The 18,255-nt window shown below is 37.0% G+C and overlaps 1 protein-coding gene across 3 annotated transcripts in view; it reads right to left on the reverse strand.

Annotated features, from left to right (window-relative positions):
- Positions 1-18,255, reverse strand: part of SIMC1 (SUMO interacting motifs containing 1) — a 98,098-nt gene that overhangs the window by 47,895 nt on the left and 31,948 nt on the right. For all 3 annotated transcript variants that reach the window (XR_011525447.1, XM_070570314.1, XM_070570315.1), the window contains exons 2-3: positions 3,083-4,675; positions 70-302 (exon numbers count right to left, since the gene is read on the reverse strand). Coding sequence is in view for 2 of the 3 variants with exons in the window: in XM_070570314.1 (XP_070426415.1) it covers positions 70-302; positions 3,083-4,675 (1,826 nt within the window). In the remaining variant the exon portion in view is untranslated. The remainder of the gene's footprint in view (positions 1-69; positions 303-3,082; positions 4,676-18,255) is intronic.

An 18,255-nucleotide genomic window follows, 5' to 3' on the forward strand; every position in this document is an offset into this window, starting at 1 on the left:
TTAGGCAAGAGAAAGCTGTGCCCCGAGTTCAGGTTCCCTAGAAGATTCATCAACATCTAAGGTTCATACTGTTGAATTTTCATGAGAAGCATGTAGGCCTCCTTTAGGACATCCACGGTCTCAGAGCCACTCAGAAGGATTTTCTGGATGATATGAGCCACAATTTCTCTGGGTGGGTAATGCTGGGGTGACACAAAGTCCATCAAAAACTGCACAGTCCCCAGGGGAAAATTTTCTTCAATGGTGTTTGTCACCATTCTTAGTCTTCGATGAGGGATGGGTTCTAATTTTTGACCCTTGCTCTGTAGACATAAAAAGAAAGAAATTAGGATGGGTTTCTACAGACATAAAAACAAGAGGTTCTGGAACAGGTTGAAGACAGCAACATTTTCCATGCATTTGAAATATTTGTAATTTTAAAAGAAGAGACTGGAAAGGCTTATCTAAAAAACTTTTAATGACATGGAAAATGCTTATATTAAGTTCAAAAATAAGAATTTAAAGTTCTATATATAACATGATTTCATCTGTGTTAAAATATAGCATAAAAGGGAAGTGCGAAAGAATCAAGAGCCAGCCTAAGTTGATTTTGGAGTGAGGGTGAGAAGATAGTTAGGGGCAGTTATGATACTACATTAGATAGTAAAATAAAGATGAAGAAAGTCGCTTCAAATATATTTTGTTGTTAGGAGAAGAATCCCATTTTGTTGATTTTTTTTGAGTCAACAGTAAATATTAAGTTGCACACCCCCCCCCCCCCCCCCGCCGCAAATAAAGTATGGATAAAAAGACTGGGAGAGAAGATGTGAAAAAGTGGTTTCCTATTATCTGGATGGTGGAATTATGGATGACTTTTCCCCAATAAGCTCTTTCGTATTTTTCAATTTTTCCAGAATAGACTTTCATAATCAGAAGAAAAACAAACATTAAAAAGTTTGTTTGATATAGGAACATAACAACAATTTTTGAACATTTAACTTATCCTCATTTAATTCTCACAACCCTAAGAAATACGTACTATTATTATTTCTATTTTATAGATAACGATAGGAAACTGAGATTTAGAGAGTAAGCATTTGTCATGCAACAAATGGCAAAAGCTGGTTTCACATATGGGTGGTATAACTCCAGAGCTACCCTCTAAACCTGTGCTCTCTATAAACAACAAAACCAACAACAATAAATATATTTTTGCTAACAATTTCAATTATTAAAAAATGTAAAATGTCTATGTGTAAAAAAGCAACTGGGAAAGAAATACACCAAATTATTAACAATAATAAATGCTGATAGAACCATGGTAATTATTTTTATATTTTAAAGTGTTTTATATTAAGTATTTTTAAAATATGAGAATAAATATTGATTTTAAAACACCAACCAAACAGAGATTTAACAGTTTATGTATAACAGTAAAATAGTGATGGCTGAAATTGTCCTTCTAGGAAATCTTCTGGAGAAGAGAAGTCTAGTTAGCTTTCCTCATGTCTCAAATCACCTGAGGGTAACCCCTGATCTTGCTGATGAGAGACCAATACTGTAAATGGCATTTAAGGAGAATTAAGAGTGAGAGAAGATAAGAGAAGAACAAAAATCATTGGTGACTATTTTATGTGTGCACTTTATGATCTTGACCCTGTTTATTCATTTTTTGCCTACAAATGGAGACATCTACAAATAGATAAAATTTATAAATTGCTTTGATGCCTGTATCCTTAAGGGGAACTAATATTTATAGAGCACTTTCATAGGCCCTGAAAGCTGGCTTTGTGCTTTATGTGTTTAAGTCAAACATCTTTAAGTCAAACATCTCTATGATATGGACATTACGACTTGTTTCAGAGCTAAACAAAATGAGACTCAGAGGACTTGAGACCAGTGCTGGTAAGTGGCAGTGTAAGGACTGGCTGAGAAGTTCTGGGGGAAAATGACCTAGTGAAGAAGTACTCATTAGAAGCCCAAAAGAATCATAGGAGACACAGAAAATATTTACAGGTGTATTCTAGATGGCTGAGGTCCTTTAAGAAGGTAAGAAATTAAGATGAAGAAGAAAAATCCACTTTGTCTAGCCAAACTGCCACTTCATTATCCAAGTATGTGTACACAGAAGGGGGTGTGGTCTCCCCATCTGCATCTACAATGGCTTCTTTAGTCATGTGGCACCTACAAAGCACTATAGCCTTGATTAGGGAAACAGCTCTCTCCAGTCTCAAGCACTCTTGAGAATGGACAGATGTATCACCAACCTGAGGCAAACCCATAGCAAAACGAATGAGCTAGCGGTTGGGGAGTCATTCGCAAGAAGACATAAAACATATGAGAAGATATGACAATTAAAACGAGAGAAAAAATTCACTCTCCAAGGCCAAATCAATGTGAATCCCTGACACGTGGTAAGCTGAATCACCGATTGCTCCAACAAAGAGAATGTACTTTGTGACTTCTTCAACTACTTCAAGCCAATCTTCTTAACGTTGGAATGTGGTTATGAATAATGAGAAAATAGCTTCATACTGTGGGAATTAGCCAGAATTTTTCTTTCTTACATATCTGGCTTAGTTTTCACAGATCAATGAAGACCAACAGGAAGTAGCATTCCTACAAAAATCTTAAAAGTGAATCCCCCCACCCCCCTCCACAAGTCAGATAGCAATAATCTTGAAGGCACTGAAGTGGTAAGAGTATTACTATCTCTGTGATATGGGAGCTGTAATAAAGGCATAGGAACTGAACAGAAATATTTGATGAAGGCCTATGATGAGCCAGACACTCTAACAGGCACTTTACATTGTTATCTCATTTAATGATCCTGTGAGGTATGTTCTTATCTCCATTTTACAGTTAGGAAAGCTAAGGTTCAGAAAGGTAAAGTGACTTCTACAGTACCAGTTTTTAAGTGTGAGTCTGAACTTTGAATCTAGATCTGACTCTATACCGAGTGGTTCCAAAAGTGAGGGAGAGAGAAAAATGTCAAATTTATACTGGGCCTGTCCTCTTGTGCATGGACTCCTTACAGCATACTACCCTTATACTAAACTTACACAAGGACACCTAATCCCTAGGGGAAGATATGTTAGCTCACCTCTCTTGTGTCTTTATCTGGTATTAGTGTCTGGAAGAAGAGGTGATGCACCGGAGGTCGTAAGAAGTACTTCAGTCTATGCAGGCATGGTCTGTTGTACAATCCACCTTGTGGTGTTCGTGCTTGTACCTGGGCAGACCCGGGGTTGGCAGGCTCTGACAGTGATATCTCTTTTCTGGCTGGAGTTTCTGTGGCAGAGAGCCAAGAAACTTTCTCTAGGGAAATTTTAGACTGTGGAGACTGTGGGCTGGGAGAGCAGCTTGGAGAGGATGGAGCTGAGATATCCATAGGAGTGTCACGGTTCTCTATGTCATTTTGGGGAGAGTCAAGCCTGTCTTGTGGTAAGAGAGGCAAGTCTCCAAGTGAGTGTGGCATGTTTCCCAGCAAGTGTGGTATGTCTCCAGGTGAACATGGCACATGTCCTGGTAAGTGTGAGACTTCTCTAGGTGAATGTGGCACACTTCCTGGTGACCGTGGCGCATCTCCTGGTGACTGTAGCACATCTGCTGGTGACTGTGGCACGTCTCCTGGTGACTGTGGCATGTCTGCTGGTGACTGTGGCACATCTGCTGGTGACTGTGGCACGTCTCCTGGTGACTGTGGCACATTTCCTGGTGACTGTGGCACGTTTCCTGGTGACTGTGGCACATCTCCCAGTGACTGTGGCATAACTTGTAGGTGTGCCACATCTTGTGGATATGGTATGTTTTGAGGTGGGCCCGGTACATCCTGAGGTAGGCCCAGAGAGTCTTGAGATGGGCAGAGTGAGTCTTGAGGTGGGCAAAGTGAGTCTTGAGGTGGGCAGGATGTGTCTTGAGGTGGGCTTGGTGAGTGTTGAGGACACCATGATGAGTCCTGAGGTGGGCTTGGCATATTCTGCTGAGGGCATGGCATGTTCTGAGGGCATGGCACATCTTGAGGAGGGCATGGCACTTCTTGAGGCAGGTGAGGCATAGTTTGCAGCTGGCACTGCATGGTCTGTGATGGGCATGACAAGGCTCGCGGTGGGCATGAGGAGGCTCGTGGTGGACATGGTGAGGCTCGCAGTGTGCATGGCAAGGCTTGCAGTGGGCAGGGCAAGGCCTGTGGCGGACAAGGCACATCTTGCTGTGGGCATGGCAAGGGTGCCCTTTGATTGCAGCTGCTACCATTATTGCTTTTTGGGGAGAGGGAGTGAACATCTGAAGACAGCTGTAGGCTTGCCAAGAAGCTGAGGTCACCTTTGAACGTGGTTGAGCTACAATTTGGCTCCACTGGATAAACAGAATTCCCACTGATGGATGCAGGGGGTTGGGGACCTTCAAATGTGGTTTCTTCCAAAAGGTCCAAATCCACAGGATCGCTGTTAATGATTCTCCGTGCTGCAGGCCGAGAGCTTCTGTCCACTCGCCCTTCCATTACCTCTTTGCTGGAGAGGCTGGCACATGTTTGAAGATTGGCTGGCTCCTTCTGGGAGGGAGTAACAGGTTCTAGAGTCAAGTCAAGAGTGGCAATAGGTCTATTTTCTTCCTCAGTTCTTGTCAGGTCAATCACACAGAGTCCATTGCGATCCTTTGCCCTTGGTCTCGTTTCTCTAGTTAAGTCAATGAAGTCCTGTTGAAGGATTGTGAGAAGATAAGAGGTCAAGCAAGGAGTTTCAGCTTTATCTAAGAAGACTTAAATCTTAGCTTTTAAGGATAAGCATATTTTGCTTTTTCATCTCAGTAACAATTTATATATATCGTATTAACATAAACATTAATTTATTTCCTTTGGTTAAAATTTTGCTACTGTCAAAGCTGTCAATTTCTATACCTTCTTAAATCATTCAAACGCCACATGCACATAACTAAGGGCATAGTGGGAAATGTTTTCTGACCCAAAGGTGGACAGAGGAGTAGTAGGGAAGATTTCAACTTTCAGTCACAAAGTAAAACACAACCTTTGTTCGGAAAAGCAAATACACAGGATAACCTGCAACAGAAGCTAAAGAGGAAGGGAAGCTAATATAAGAGAATCTACCACATTTTAAGAACATGTTGAGTGCTTTTACGTCTTTAATTTTCACACTGACTCTATCAGGTAGGCATTGTCATCTCCATTACACAGATGGGGAAACTGGAGTTCAGAGGGATTAGGTTATTTACCTAAGGATTATACAGCTAAGTAGCAGAGACAGACATTCAAACCCAGGTCTGTTTCCTTCTTTCCCTGTTATGGCCTTAGGAATATATAACTTCATTCAATATATAATCAACCTATAGTCAGATATGGAGGACAATACAATAAGGGTTATAAAACCAACAGTGTAAATCTGAGCCCTAACGCTAATAATTACTGGAAAACCTCCTATCTTCACCCCGATACTCAGAGTGCAAAATGATTAGGCAGTTCATAAAGTGTGATCATGCCAGCCAGAGGCACTATAACCAACCTCTGTGCCGTGAGCATGGAATGATATTGCTCAACCTTCCAGATGTCTCCTCACCTGGTTGGGTACCACTGCCACTGGTATGTTAGGTACCAATTCCTGGGCTAGCAATGCCATTGCTGCTACCACAGCTACCATGCTATTTCTCTTAATAGACATGATAGTCACCATTGTCAATGACACCAAAGCAGGGCAAAGGATTCTGGGTGGGTCAGGTGAGAAGTTGGCATGCACCTCATCCTAGAATAGGGATTGCTTGGTGAAAGCTAATGCCTCATCCCTAAGAAGCAGCCATATAGTATCACTGCCTTCAGTGGTTCTCTACTGTTAGCTGAACTCAATATAAATAGTTGCAAGGCCAGAGAGGACCTGAACTTAACTCCTCTTCCGTTGCCAACTGCTAAAATGCAAGATTACCATGTCTCTCCCACTGAATACCCACCATATCAGCTACAGGATAAAGGACAAATGCCTTAGTAAGACTCATAAGGTCCTTTGCAATAAGGCCTGCATTTAACTTTCCCTGACTACTCTCACTCCTCACATAATCAAATCATACAGAACTACTACAGATCCCTAAATGTGCCACACTTTCTCAGGTATCTTTATGTTTGTTTACGTTTGCTTATGTTCTTTCTTTTGCCTGGAATGATTATTATCCCTTTGATTATTTGGAAGTTTCTTGTCTTTCAAGATTCAGCACAGATATCACTGTGTGTGAAATCCTTCCAGATCACTTCTCATTCCAGATTAAATTAATCATTTCCTCCCTCATATCCTCACTGCATCTATACAGACCTCTTTCTTTATCCCAAAGAATTCAAAGTTTTTTAATGATACTGAAAATGGAAATAGTTTTTTGTCATTTTGTTGTCAATTATTCATTGCTAGTACATAGAAATACTATTGATTTATATGTATTATCCCTGTATCATCCGACCTTGCTAAATTCACTTACTAGTTCAAGTACCTTTTTTCGTAGATTCCTTAGGGTTTTCCATATAAAAAAATCATGTCCTCTGCAAATAAAGAAGTTTTACTTTTTCCTTTCCAATCTGTATGCCTTTTATTTCTTTTTCTTGCCTATTGTAATGGCTAAGGCATTCAGTGTAATTCTCAAAAGAAGTGCTCAAAGCAGACATTTCAGACTTTCATCATTAAGAATAATGCTAGCTGTGGGGTTTTCAAAGATGCCCATATCAGGTTGAGGAAGTCTCCTTCTTTTTCTAGTGCTCTGAGTTTTAATTGGGAATGGTTGTTAAATCTTGTCAAATGGTTTTTCTGCAGCTGTTGAGATATCTTATGATTTTTTCCTTTGTCCTATTAATATCAAAAATTACATTCATTGTTTTTCTAATGTTAAATTAATCCTGGGGAAAACTCCACTTGGTTACGATGTATTATCCTTTTCCTTTATTATTGGGTTTAATATATCAAGACTTTGTTAAGAGTTTTTGCATATACATGAGGGACATTAGCTTGTAGTTTTCTATTCTTTAATTTCTTTTACTGGTTTTGCTATCAGAATAAAACTGGCCTCACACAATGACTTGGGACCGATTCCCACGGTCTCTATTTAGGTTGTGTTGGATTGGTACTATCTCTTCCTTCAATGCTTGATAGAAATCACTAGAGAAGCTATCTGGGCCTGAAGTGTGCTTTGTAGGAAAGTTTTTTTTTTTTTAAAGATTGGCACCTGGGCTAACAACTGTTGCCAATCTTTTTTTTTTTTCTGCTTTATTTCCCTAAACCGCCCCCCATACACAGTTGTATATTTTAGTTGCAGGTCCTTCTAGTTGTGGGATATGGGACGCTGCCTCAACGTGGCCTGACGAGCGGTGCCATGTCTGCACCCAGGATCCAAACCCAGGGCCGCCACAGCGGAGCGTGCGAACTTAACCACTCAGCCATGGAGCCGGCCCCTGTAGGAAAGTTTTTAATCACAAATTCAATTTTTTTAGTAGACATAGGGCTATTAACATTTTCCATTTCTTCTTGTGTTAGTTTTGTGACTTGTGGAATTTTTCCATTTCATCTAAATTGTCAAATTTATTAGGATAAAATTGTTCATAATAGTCCCTTATTATCTTTTTAATTCTATATAGATTTATTCCCAATTCCCTTTTTTTATTCCAAATATTAACTTGTATCCTCTGCATTTTTGTCCCTGATCAGTCTAGCTAGAAGTTTATCAATTTTATTTATTTTTTCCAAAGAACCAGGCTTTTCATGTGCTATTTATTTATTTGCTGTTATTGTTTCCTTCCTTCTCCTTAACTGTGGATTTAATTTGTCCCTCTTTTTCTAGCTTAATGTAGAAGCTTACTTAATTGATTTTCAAAATTTTTCTTTTCTAATATTATCATTTAAAGCTAAAATTTCCCTCTAAGTATTGCTGTAGCTTAATCTGACAGTTTTTAGTGTATATAGTCATTTGATTATCTTGTAGTTGAAATTTACTTTCATTATGATCAGAAAACAAATCCTGTAAGATTTCAATACATTAAGACTTGTTTTATGTCCTAATACATGGCCCTCTTGCTCAGTGTTCCTTGTGCGCTTGAAAAAAGATGGGCCTTCTGCAGCTGTTGGATATAGTTCTACAAATGCCTTTAAGTCACGGCTGTTGATACTGGCTTTCAGATCTTTGATTACTTTACTTTTGGGGGGATCCAGTTGTGCTATCAATTACTGAGAGAAGTGTATTCAAGTGTCCAATTATGACTGTGGCTTTGACTATTTCTCCCTTTAGCTTAGTTTTTGCTTCATATATTTTCAAACTCTGTTTATTAGGTGCACATACACTTATAAATTGTTATATCTTCTTAATGTATTAACCCTTTATCATTATGAAGCATCCCTCTTAGTTTCCAGCAATCCTTCTTATATTGATGTCTATTTTTTTCTGGTATTAATAGAGCCACTCCAAATTTCTTATGCATATTGTTTGCAAGGTATATTTTTATCCTTTTATTCTCCATGTATCTTTGTGTTAAAGTGCATCTCACATAGACAGCACATATTTGGCTACTGCTTTTTTGTCCAGTCTATCTCTGCCTTTTGATTAGAGTTTTTGGTCCATTTACACTTAATTGTTGACATATTTGCTTTTAAATCTACAATCATGCCATTTGTTTCCTATTTGCCCTATCTGTTCATTATTTCTCTGTTCCTCCCATCCCACCTCCTTTTGAGTTAATCACATTTATATTTTGGTATTCATTTTTATTCCTCTGTTGGTTTTCTAGCTGTATTTCTTTTCATTATATTTTTAGTAGTTGTTTGTAGGTTTACAGTATCCAAATTCAATTTATTCGTGTACTTAGAAAAAAATATTAAAATACTTAAGATAAAAATGCAGCAACCTTACAAAATATTCCATTTACTCTGTGCTCCATCCTTTATTTTTGTTGTCATATATATTACATCCATATACATTATGAACTCACTAATATAGTATAATTATTTTTACTTTCAACAGTTACTTGTCTTTTAAGGAAAGTAATAAAAGAAAAATTATTTTCTTTTCACATATGTATTTACAAATTCTAGTTCTCTTCATTTCTTTGTGTAGATCCAAGTTTCTACTTGGTGTCATCTCCCTTCAGCTAAAATTTCTTATAGTGCAGGTCTGCTAGTGATAAATTTTCTCAGTCTCTGTTTATCTGAAAATGTCTTTATCTTGCCTTTATTTTTGAAGGATAATTTGGCCAGATATAGAATTCTTGGCTAAAGGTTTCTTTCTTCCATCAATCGAACATGTCAGTCCAAAGTCTTTTGGCCTCCACAGTTTCTGATAAGAAGTCAGCTGTTAATTGCACTATTGGTTCCTCTACGTTACATATCATTTTTCTCTGGACACTCAAGGAATGGTTTTCTTTGTGTTTATCTTGCCTTGAGTCTGTTGTGCTTCTAGGATCTCTAAGTTATTATTTTTTTCACCAAATGTGAGAAAATTTCAGTCATTATTTCTTCAAAAATTTTACTACAACTTATTCCCACCACACCTTCTAAGACTCTAATTACACATATTTTGAATTGCTTGATATTTTCCTACAGATCTCTGAGGTACTATTCAATTTTATTCCATCTTTTTCCCCACTCTACTCTTAAAATTGAGTGGCTTCTATTGTTCTATCTTGAACTTCACTGTTTTTTTCCCAGCCTGCTCTCTCTTCTAATATGCTGTTGAGCCCATCAAGTTTTTTTTTTTTTAATTTCAATGACTATATTTTTTAACCCCCGAACTTCTGTTTTTTATAGTTTGTTTTCTCTGTTGAGATTTTCTATCTATTCACTAATTGATGCTATATTTTCTTTAATTGGTTGAATGTATTTATGATAATCACTTTTAAGTTTTTGTTAAATCCAACACTTAGGCTCACTCAGAGTCAAGCTTCTATTGATTGACCATTTTTTCCCTTTGAATATGGGTCACACTTGGTTTCTTTGCAGGTTTAGTAATTTTTGGTTGAAAACTGAGCATTGTAGGTAATAACTGTAATGATTTGTGTTCTTCTAAAAATTGTCTTTTTGGAGTTGTTGTTGATCTAGTAGACAGTTAATCTTCCTGAACTCAAACTGCAAGCTTTGCCTACCTTGCACAAAGGAGGTGCTGATATCTTTGTTCTTATGATTTCCAGCTGCTGTGGTTTTAACCTGGCTCCTTGGTAGTGGTGGGGGTGGGGGTGGTTCTCTCCTCTGCCTGCCTAATTTGGCTGTCAGCCAAGGACTTGGGCAGAGATTATACTTTAATTTTGGGGTTCACCCTTCCTGTGATTTTCTTGCTTCTGGGGATTCCTCTCTAACTTCTTGCTGCTCTGCCATCCCTGACCTCTGTCCCTTGACATTTCAAAACCATAACATTTACACTTTCTGCCACGCAAGTGGCAAATGATTGGGGAATGCAGTCAGTTAAAAGAACAGAAAACTCACAGATACTGTCCCATGCAGCTATCTTTCGAGAGCAGATTCCTCTATAGTATCTGCCTGATTTTTCACTGGGCCCTCAGGAAGTATTTTAGCAGGTAAGGGAGTTTCATAGACTGGAACAATTCAACAGTGTTGCTCTCCAAACCTTGGAGAGAGTTCATTGCTCTCCTCTTTGATGATTCCATAGCACTTTGTACATACTGTCACTTTACTGCATATCACAGAGCACTTGATTATTCTCTCCCCCATTAGACAATAACTTTTTTTTTTGAGGAAGATTAGCCCTGAGCTAACATCTGCCACCAATTCCCCTCTTTTTGCTGAGGAAGACTGGCCCTGAGCTAACATCCGTGCCCATCTTCCTCCACTTTATATGTGGGACGCCTGCCACAGCATAACTCAATAAGCAGTACATAGGTCTGCACCCAGGATCCAAACCAGCGAGCCACGGACTGCCGAAGTGGAACATACAAACTTAACTGCTGCACCACTGGGCTGGCCCGAATAACTTATTTTTATATCCTGTAGCTTTAGTACCTATGTAGTATCATGGACTCAACAAATGATGAATAAATTTAATCTAATAACATTTGTTGATATATCCTCTCATCTCATTGTCCTCCTAACTCCTAATTAAGTAATTTACATTTCCATCACATATTATTCTAATTAAGCTTTCACAGATAGCAAATTATCTTTCTAATTTTAATAATTATATAGCCAGAGGGAAGAGAAATACAGATGACTAAGGCTCCCTAACAGTTTGTATCTACAAAATGAAACCCAGCAATAAGCCCATCAAGACACTGCCCTCCTCATTAACCCTATTTTCAGAACTGGATACCTCAGAACAACCCTGTGAAGTGAATATTATTCATATTTTATAGCTTAAAAAACTAAAGTTCACAAAGCAGAATATTTTTCTTCTGGGTTTCTGGACTGGTTTAAATTGGAAGTCTCAGATTCATCTATATCTGCAAGCTGCTGGCCCAAAGCTTATCTCCTGATTAGGGTACAGACAATGGGATTTGCTGTTCACCACTCCAGGTTTAGCTCATGGTTTTTTGGTTTATTTTTCTCCTTGGAGATTTCTGTTAATTCCTGCTAGGCCAGAAAGCAGGAAAAATTAATTTCATTCAGGATCTAGTTGCTTTTTTTAGCAGAGAGGCCTTTAAAGTCAGTCATCCTACTGAAGGTAGAAGTTCCTGGTCCAGGCTTCTTTACAATATCCTAACATCAGTCACTTACCTTTCCCACTAGGGCGTAGTGTAGTGCCATAGTACCATAGACTGGCACAGTATATGACAAATGGTAAAAAATGCTCAAGAAATATCAGCCAAATTGAAAGGAAATAATTTTGAGGGGGAAAGCTGATATTCCACCTCACATATGGAACTACCATTCAACAAGATTGAAAATAATAAAGATATTTCAGGCTTTGCTACACCTATCACTCTTTTCCACAAGGAAGAAAGAATGGCTTCATCATTTGCTGAAACTAGAACCAAAGACTAAACCAGGAGCCCCCTTTCTCTGTTTCAAGCTCCCTATCCTAAAGATACTATCTGCTTTTTTCCTTCGGTAAGCTTACCTTGCAGTTTGTTAGAGCGGTTAGGTAGGAGTGGGGGCGAGGAGGTAATAAGTTTAATTTATAGATTTAGGTAGCCCAAATGGGGCTCTAGATCCATGAATCTTACTCTAATTAGGCATTATCAGTAATATAGCTATTATTTTAATCTCCGTCTATCTGACGTGTATGTCCTGTCTCTGTCTCTAAAGATTTGCCTATTCTGGACATTTCATATAACTAGAACCATAAAATCTGTGGCCTTTTACATCTGGCTTCTTTAACTTAGCATAATGTTTTCAAGATTCATCCATGTTGTAGCATGTATTAGTACTTCATTCCTTTTTATGGCTCTGTTGTATGCAAATACCACTATTCTTTATTCATTCATCAACTGATAGACATTTGGGTTGTTTCCACTAGTTGGCTGAATAATACTATGAATATTTGTGCACAGTTTTGTATGAACATGTTTTCAGTCTCTTGAGTATATGCCTAAAAATGCAATTGCTAGGCCATATGGTAACTTAATGTTTAACCTTATAAGAAACTGCCAAATGTTTTCCGGAGTGGCTCTACAACTTTACATTACTTCCAGCAAGGTATGTGTTCCAGTTTCTCTGTATCCTTGCCAGCTTTTGGCATTTTCACTATTCTTATTTTAGCCACTCTGATAGATGTGTAGTGATATCTCATTGTAGTTTTTTAAAAAGATTGGCTCCTGAGCTAACAACTGTTGCCAATCTTCTTTTTTTTTTTCCTGCTTTTTCTTCCCAAATCCCCCCAGTACATACTTGTATATTTTAGCTGTGGGTCCTTCTAGCTGTGGCATGTGGGACGCTGCCTCAGCATGCCTGATGAGCGGTGCCATGTCTTTGCCCAGGATCCAAAATGGTGAAACCCTGGGCCACCACAGTGGAGTGCAATAACTTAACCACTCGACCACAGGGCTGGCCCCCTCATTGTAGTTTTAACTGCATTTCCCTAAGGGCTAAAATGATGTTGAACATCTTTTCATGAGCTTATTTGCTGTCCACATATTCTCTTTGGTGAAGTGTCTGTTCAAATCTTTTGTCCATATTCTAATTGGAATGTTTGTTGTCTTACTATAAAGGTCAAAGTGTTCTTTATATACCTGGATACAAGTATTTTTCATATATGTTATTTGTAAATCTTTCCTCCCAGTGTATAGTTTGCCTTCTTATTTTAACAAGGCCTTCCACAGAACAAAATTTTTTATTCTGATGAAGCCTAATTTATTTACTTTTCTTTTTTGGATTGTGCCTTTGGTGTCATATTTAAGAACTCTTTGTCTAACCTCAGGTCATGATGACTTTCACGTATGTTTTCTTCTATAAGCTTTACAGTTTTACATTTTAGATCTATAATCCATTTTGAGTTAATTTTGGTAAAAGGTGTGAACTTTATGTCAAGACTTTTTTTTTTGCCTTTTAATGTCCAATTGTTCCAGCATCATTTGTTGAAAATACTATCTTTCCTCCATTGAATTGCTTTTGCATATTTGTAAAAAAATCAGTTTATTGTACCACTCCTGTGGGTCTATTTCAGGACTCTCTATTCCAGTCTATTTCAAGACTCTGTATTCTATTCCAGTGATTGATGTGTCAATCCCTTAACCCAAACCACACAGTCGCTATTACTGTAGCTAACTAGTAAATCTTAAATCAGATAGTTTGATTCTTCCAAGTATATTCTTCTTTTTCAAAACTGTTGTGGCTAATCTACTTCTTTTGCCTTTTCACATTAATTTTAGAAGCAGCTTATCTATGTTTATAAAGATCCATGTTGGGATTTTGATAGGCATTAAGTTAAACATATCCATCAATTTGGGGGAGAAATGACATCTTTAGTATGCTGAGTCTTCCAATCCACAAATATGGTATGTCTCTCCATTTATTTAGGTATTCTTTCTTTCAGAAGCATTTTGTAGTTTTCAGCATACCAATCCTACATATATTTTGTTAGATTTATATCTATTTCCTTTTCGTGGATGGGATTGTAAATGGTATTGTGTTTTCAATTTAGGTTTCTCATTGTTTACTGCTAGCATATAGAAGTAAGATTGATTGGTGTTGCCCTTGTATCCAGTGACGTTCCTAAATTAAAATCTCATTTATTTGTTCTAGGAGGTATTTTCTTTTTGGTAGACTCCTTGGGATTTCCATGTAGACAATTACGTTATCTGGAAATAGGTACACGTTTATTTCTTCCATTACAGTCTGTATGCCTTTTATTTCCTTTTGTTGCCTTACTGCACCAGCTAAGACTTCCAGTACCATGTTGAATAGGAGGGGTAAAGAGCAGACATCCTTGCCTTGTTCCAGAAAGCATTCAGTATTTCACCACTAAGTATGATGTTAGCTCTAGTTTTTTTTTTTGTAGATACTCTTTATCAGGTGGGGAAATTCCCTTCTATTCCTAGTGTGCTGCGTGTTTTTGTCATGAATAGGTGTTGAATTCTGTCAAATGTGTTTTCTGCGTCAATTGTTATGATCATGTGGCTTTTCTTCTTAAGACTGTTAATGTGATAGATTACATTAATTGGTTTTCAAATGCTGAGCCAGCCTAGAATTCCTGAAATAAACCCCACTTGGTTGGGGTGTATTATTCTTTCTATATATTGCTATGTGTGTGTTAGTTTGTAGGTTTGGAGGAGAACAGGTTCATTTTAACTAGAGTTTTAAGTGTATATGCCTTGAGTTGTTTGTAGTAGTCTCTTATCATCCTTTTAATGTCTGTGGGGTCTGTAGTGATATTCCCTCTTTCATTCATGATACTGGTAGTTTGTTTCTTCTCTCGTTTTTTAAAAAATCAATCTTGCTAGACGTTTATCAATTTTATTGATGTTTTCAAAAGAAATCTTTTAGTTTGATTGATTTTCTCTATTGTTTTTTCTGTTATCAATGTCATTGATTTTTACTCTAATCTTTTTTATTTACTTCCTTCTTCCTACTTGGGTTTATTTTGTTTGTACTTCTTTGTTTAGTTTCTTGAGGTGTGAACTTACATTATCGATTTGAGACATTTCTTGTTTTCATTTTTATTATAAGCATTAAGTGCAATAAATTTCCTTCTAAGCACTGCTTTAACTGTGTCCCAAAGATTTTAATATGCTGTATTTTCATTTTAAATCAGTACAATTTATTCCTAAATTTCCCTTAAGATTTCTTCTTTGACTTATACATTATTTAGGCATGAGTTAATTTCCAAGTATTGGATATTTTCCTGTTACCTTTCTGTTATTGATTTCTAGTTTGATGCCATTATGGTCAGAGGGCATAAATTTATTATTTCAATTTTTAAAAATTTTACAAGGTTTGTTTTATGACTCAAGATATGGTCTATCTTGGTTGATGTTCCATGTGTGACAGAACAAACATTCTGCTGTTGTTGAGTGGAGTGCCAATTGTCTTTTGAAAGTTTTAATCCAGTTCTTAGCCTAATGATGTACTAAGAATAAGGAAAAGGTGACTCTCCTCTCTCATCATAAGATACTTTTTAGTTTCTAAATAAACAGGACCAACCTTTGGAACTCTGGGAAATTTAAAACTTGGATTAGAATACCAGAGTCCAAAGAATTCTAGAGAGCAGGAGACCCTCCTTTCATCACCACAGTTAGAGAAATCTCACACAACTTAAGCTTAACTCATCCCCAATATTAAGACAGTAAGACAGTAAGTATAGGTGCATCTTACTTGGGGATTTGGTTCCAAAGAAAGACAATAAGACAAACATGGTGCCTATTCAAAATTACCTTTGAACAGAAGCCAGCATAAAGTGGCTCCTGATGGCCAAAATTGGGTCAAGCGAGCATCAAAATAAATATTAATTCAACAGATGACGCTGAAGCAATTGGACATCCATAGGTAAAAAACAGGAACTCAACCTAAATCTCACACCTATACCAAAATTAACTCAAAACAGACCATAGACTTAAATATAAAATGTAAAACCATAAAACTTTAAAAAAATAGGTGACAATCTAGGCCAGGCAAAGGGTTTTTAGACAACACCAAAAGCGCTATCTATAAAAATGAGTAGAAAAAATGAGTAGATAACACCTAATCAAAATTAAAAACTTTTGCTTTGTTTGCCTATGTGAAGAGGATGAAAAGACATGCTATAGACTGGGAGAAAATATTTGCAAACCACTTATTCAACAAAGGACTAGTAACTAGAGAACTCTCATAACTCAACAGTAAAAAACCAACAGTTCAATTAGAAAATGGGCAAAAGATATGAACAGACATTTCACTGAAGAAGATACGCAAATGGCAAATAAGCACATGGGAAGATGTTTAATATCATTAGCCATTAGGGAAACGCATACTAAAACCACAAAGAGATATCATTACACATATCAGAATGACTAAAATAAAAATAGTGACAATACCAAACGCTGGTGAGGATGCAGAGAAACTAGATCACTCATACATTGCCAATGGGACTATAAAATGGTACAGCCACTCTAGAAAAGTTTGGTAGTTTCCTAAAAAACCAAATATACAACTACCATAGGATCTAGCAATGACACTCCTGGGCATTTATACTAGAAAAATGAAAAATTACTCACACAAAAACATGTACATGAATGTTCACAGCAGCTTTATTTATACTAGCCAAAAACTGGAATTAGGCCAGATGTCTTCAACAGGTGAATGGTTTAAACAGACTGTGGTACATACATACAATGGTACACTATTCATCAAAAACGAATGAACTATTGACATACACAACAACTTGGATGAATCTCCCAGGAATTATGCCGAGTGAAAAAGCCAATCCCTAAAGGTTACATACTACATTATTCCACTTAAGTAATATTTTGAAAGGAAAATTTTAAATGAAGGCCAGATTAATGGTTGTCAGGGTTAGGGAAGCAGGTGGGGTGAAGGTGGTGGTGGGAGAAAGATGGGTGTGGTCATACAAGGGCAATATGAGGGATCTTTGTAGTATTGGATCTGTTCAATATCTTCATTGTGGTAGTAGACACACAAACCTACACAGTGATAAAACTACAGAACTTAATACACACAAACACTCAAATGAGTACAAGTAAAACTGGGAAATCTGAATAATGTAAGCAGATTGTATCCATGTCAATATCCAGGATGTGATATTACACTACAATTTGAAAATTATACCATTGGTGAAAACTAGGCAATGTTTAAAAGGGATCTCTCTGTATCACTTCTTACAATCGCATATGAATCTGTAATTATCTCAATAAAAACAAATAAATAGTAGTAGAAATTATTTAACTCACTGAATAAATAGGAATCCATGAATCCATACTAATGATAGACAGACAGGCAAATGGGAAAGAGATGGAAAAATTCTTCTTCACAGTAGAATGCTAATTAATTAATATAATTAGGAAATATAATACAATTAGGAAATATAATCATTATTTCTCAACCATGATAGTAATAACTGATTTAAGCGGGAATCATCAACAGATACTAAAACTAAAGTGTAGCAATTTGATGAAGACTAGAACACTTAATAATCTCAAAGTATCTCCCTATAATTTTCTTATTAATCAAGAGAAAAATAGTATCTTTACAGTAGAGAAACCTGGGTGATTCTACCTTAACGAAGTGACCAATATTATTAGCATCACCAATAACAAAACAAACTGACCTAATATTCCTCTTAATGAGATGCACTGAGAATATTACTTCATTAATGTACTATTCCTGCCAAAAATGCATATCCTGAATCCAAGTATGAGGTAACATCAAACACACCCAAATAAAGGGATATTCTACAAAAGAAATAGCCTAAACTGTTCAAAAATGTCAAAGTCATGAAAGACAAAGACTGAGGAACTGTTTCACATTAAAAGAGGGTAAAGAGACAGGAAAACTAAATGTAACATATATTGCTAGATTGGATCCTGGATCGGGGAAAAAATTGCTATAAGAGACAATATTGGCATAATTGGCAAAATTTGAGAAGGTCTGTAGATTAGATAATAGTATTGTATCAGTGTTAAATTTCCTGATTTTTATATTTGTATCATATAAGTGTTTTGTTCTGAAGAAATACACAGTGCATTCTTTAGAGGTAAAGGGGCATGACGTCTACCAGTTACTCTCAAATGGTTAAGAAAACACACACACACACACACACACACACACACACATGGATAGAGAGCTGGGGGAATATGATAAAGAAAATATGGCAAATCTGGGGTGAAGAGTATATAAGAGTTCACTGTACTCTTCTTGCAACTTTTCT

Source organism: Equus przewalskii, chromosome 13, assembly GCF_037783145.1.
Source record: "Equus przewalskii isolate Varuska chromosome 13, EquPr2, whole genome shotgun sequence".
Classification (NCBI taxonomy): domain Eukaryota; kingdom Metazoa; phylum Chordata; class Mammalia; order Perissodactyla; family Equidae; genus Equus; species Equus przewalskii.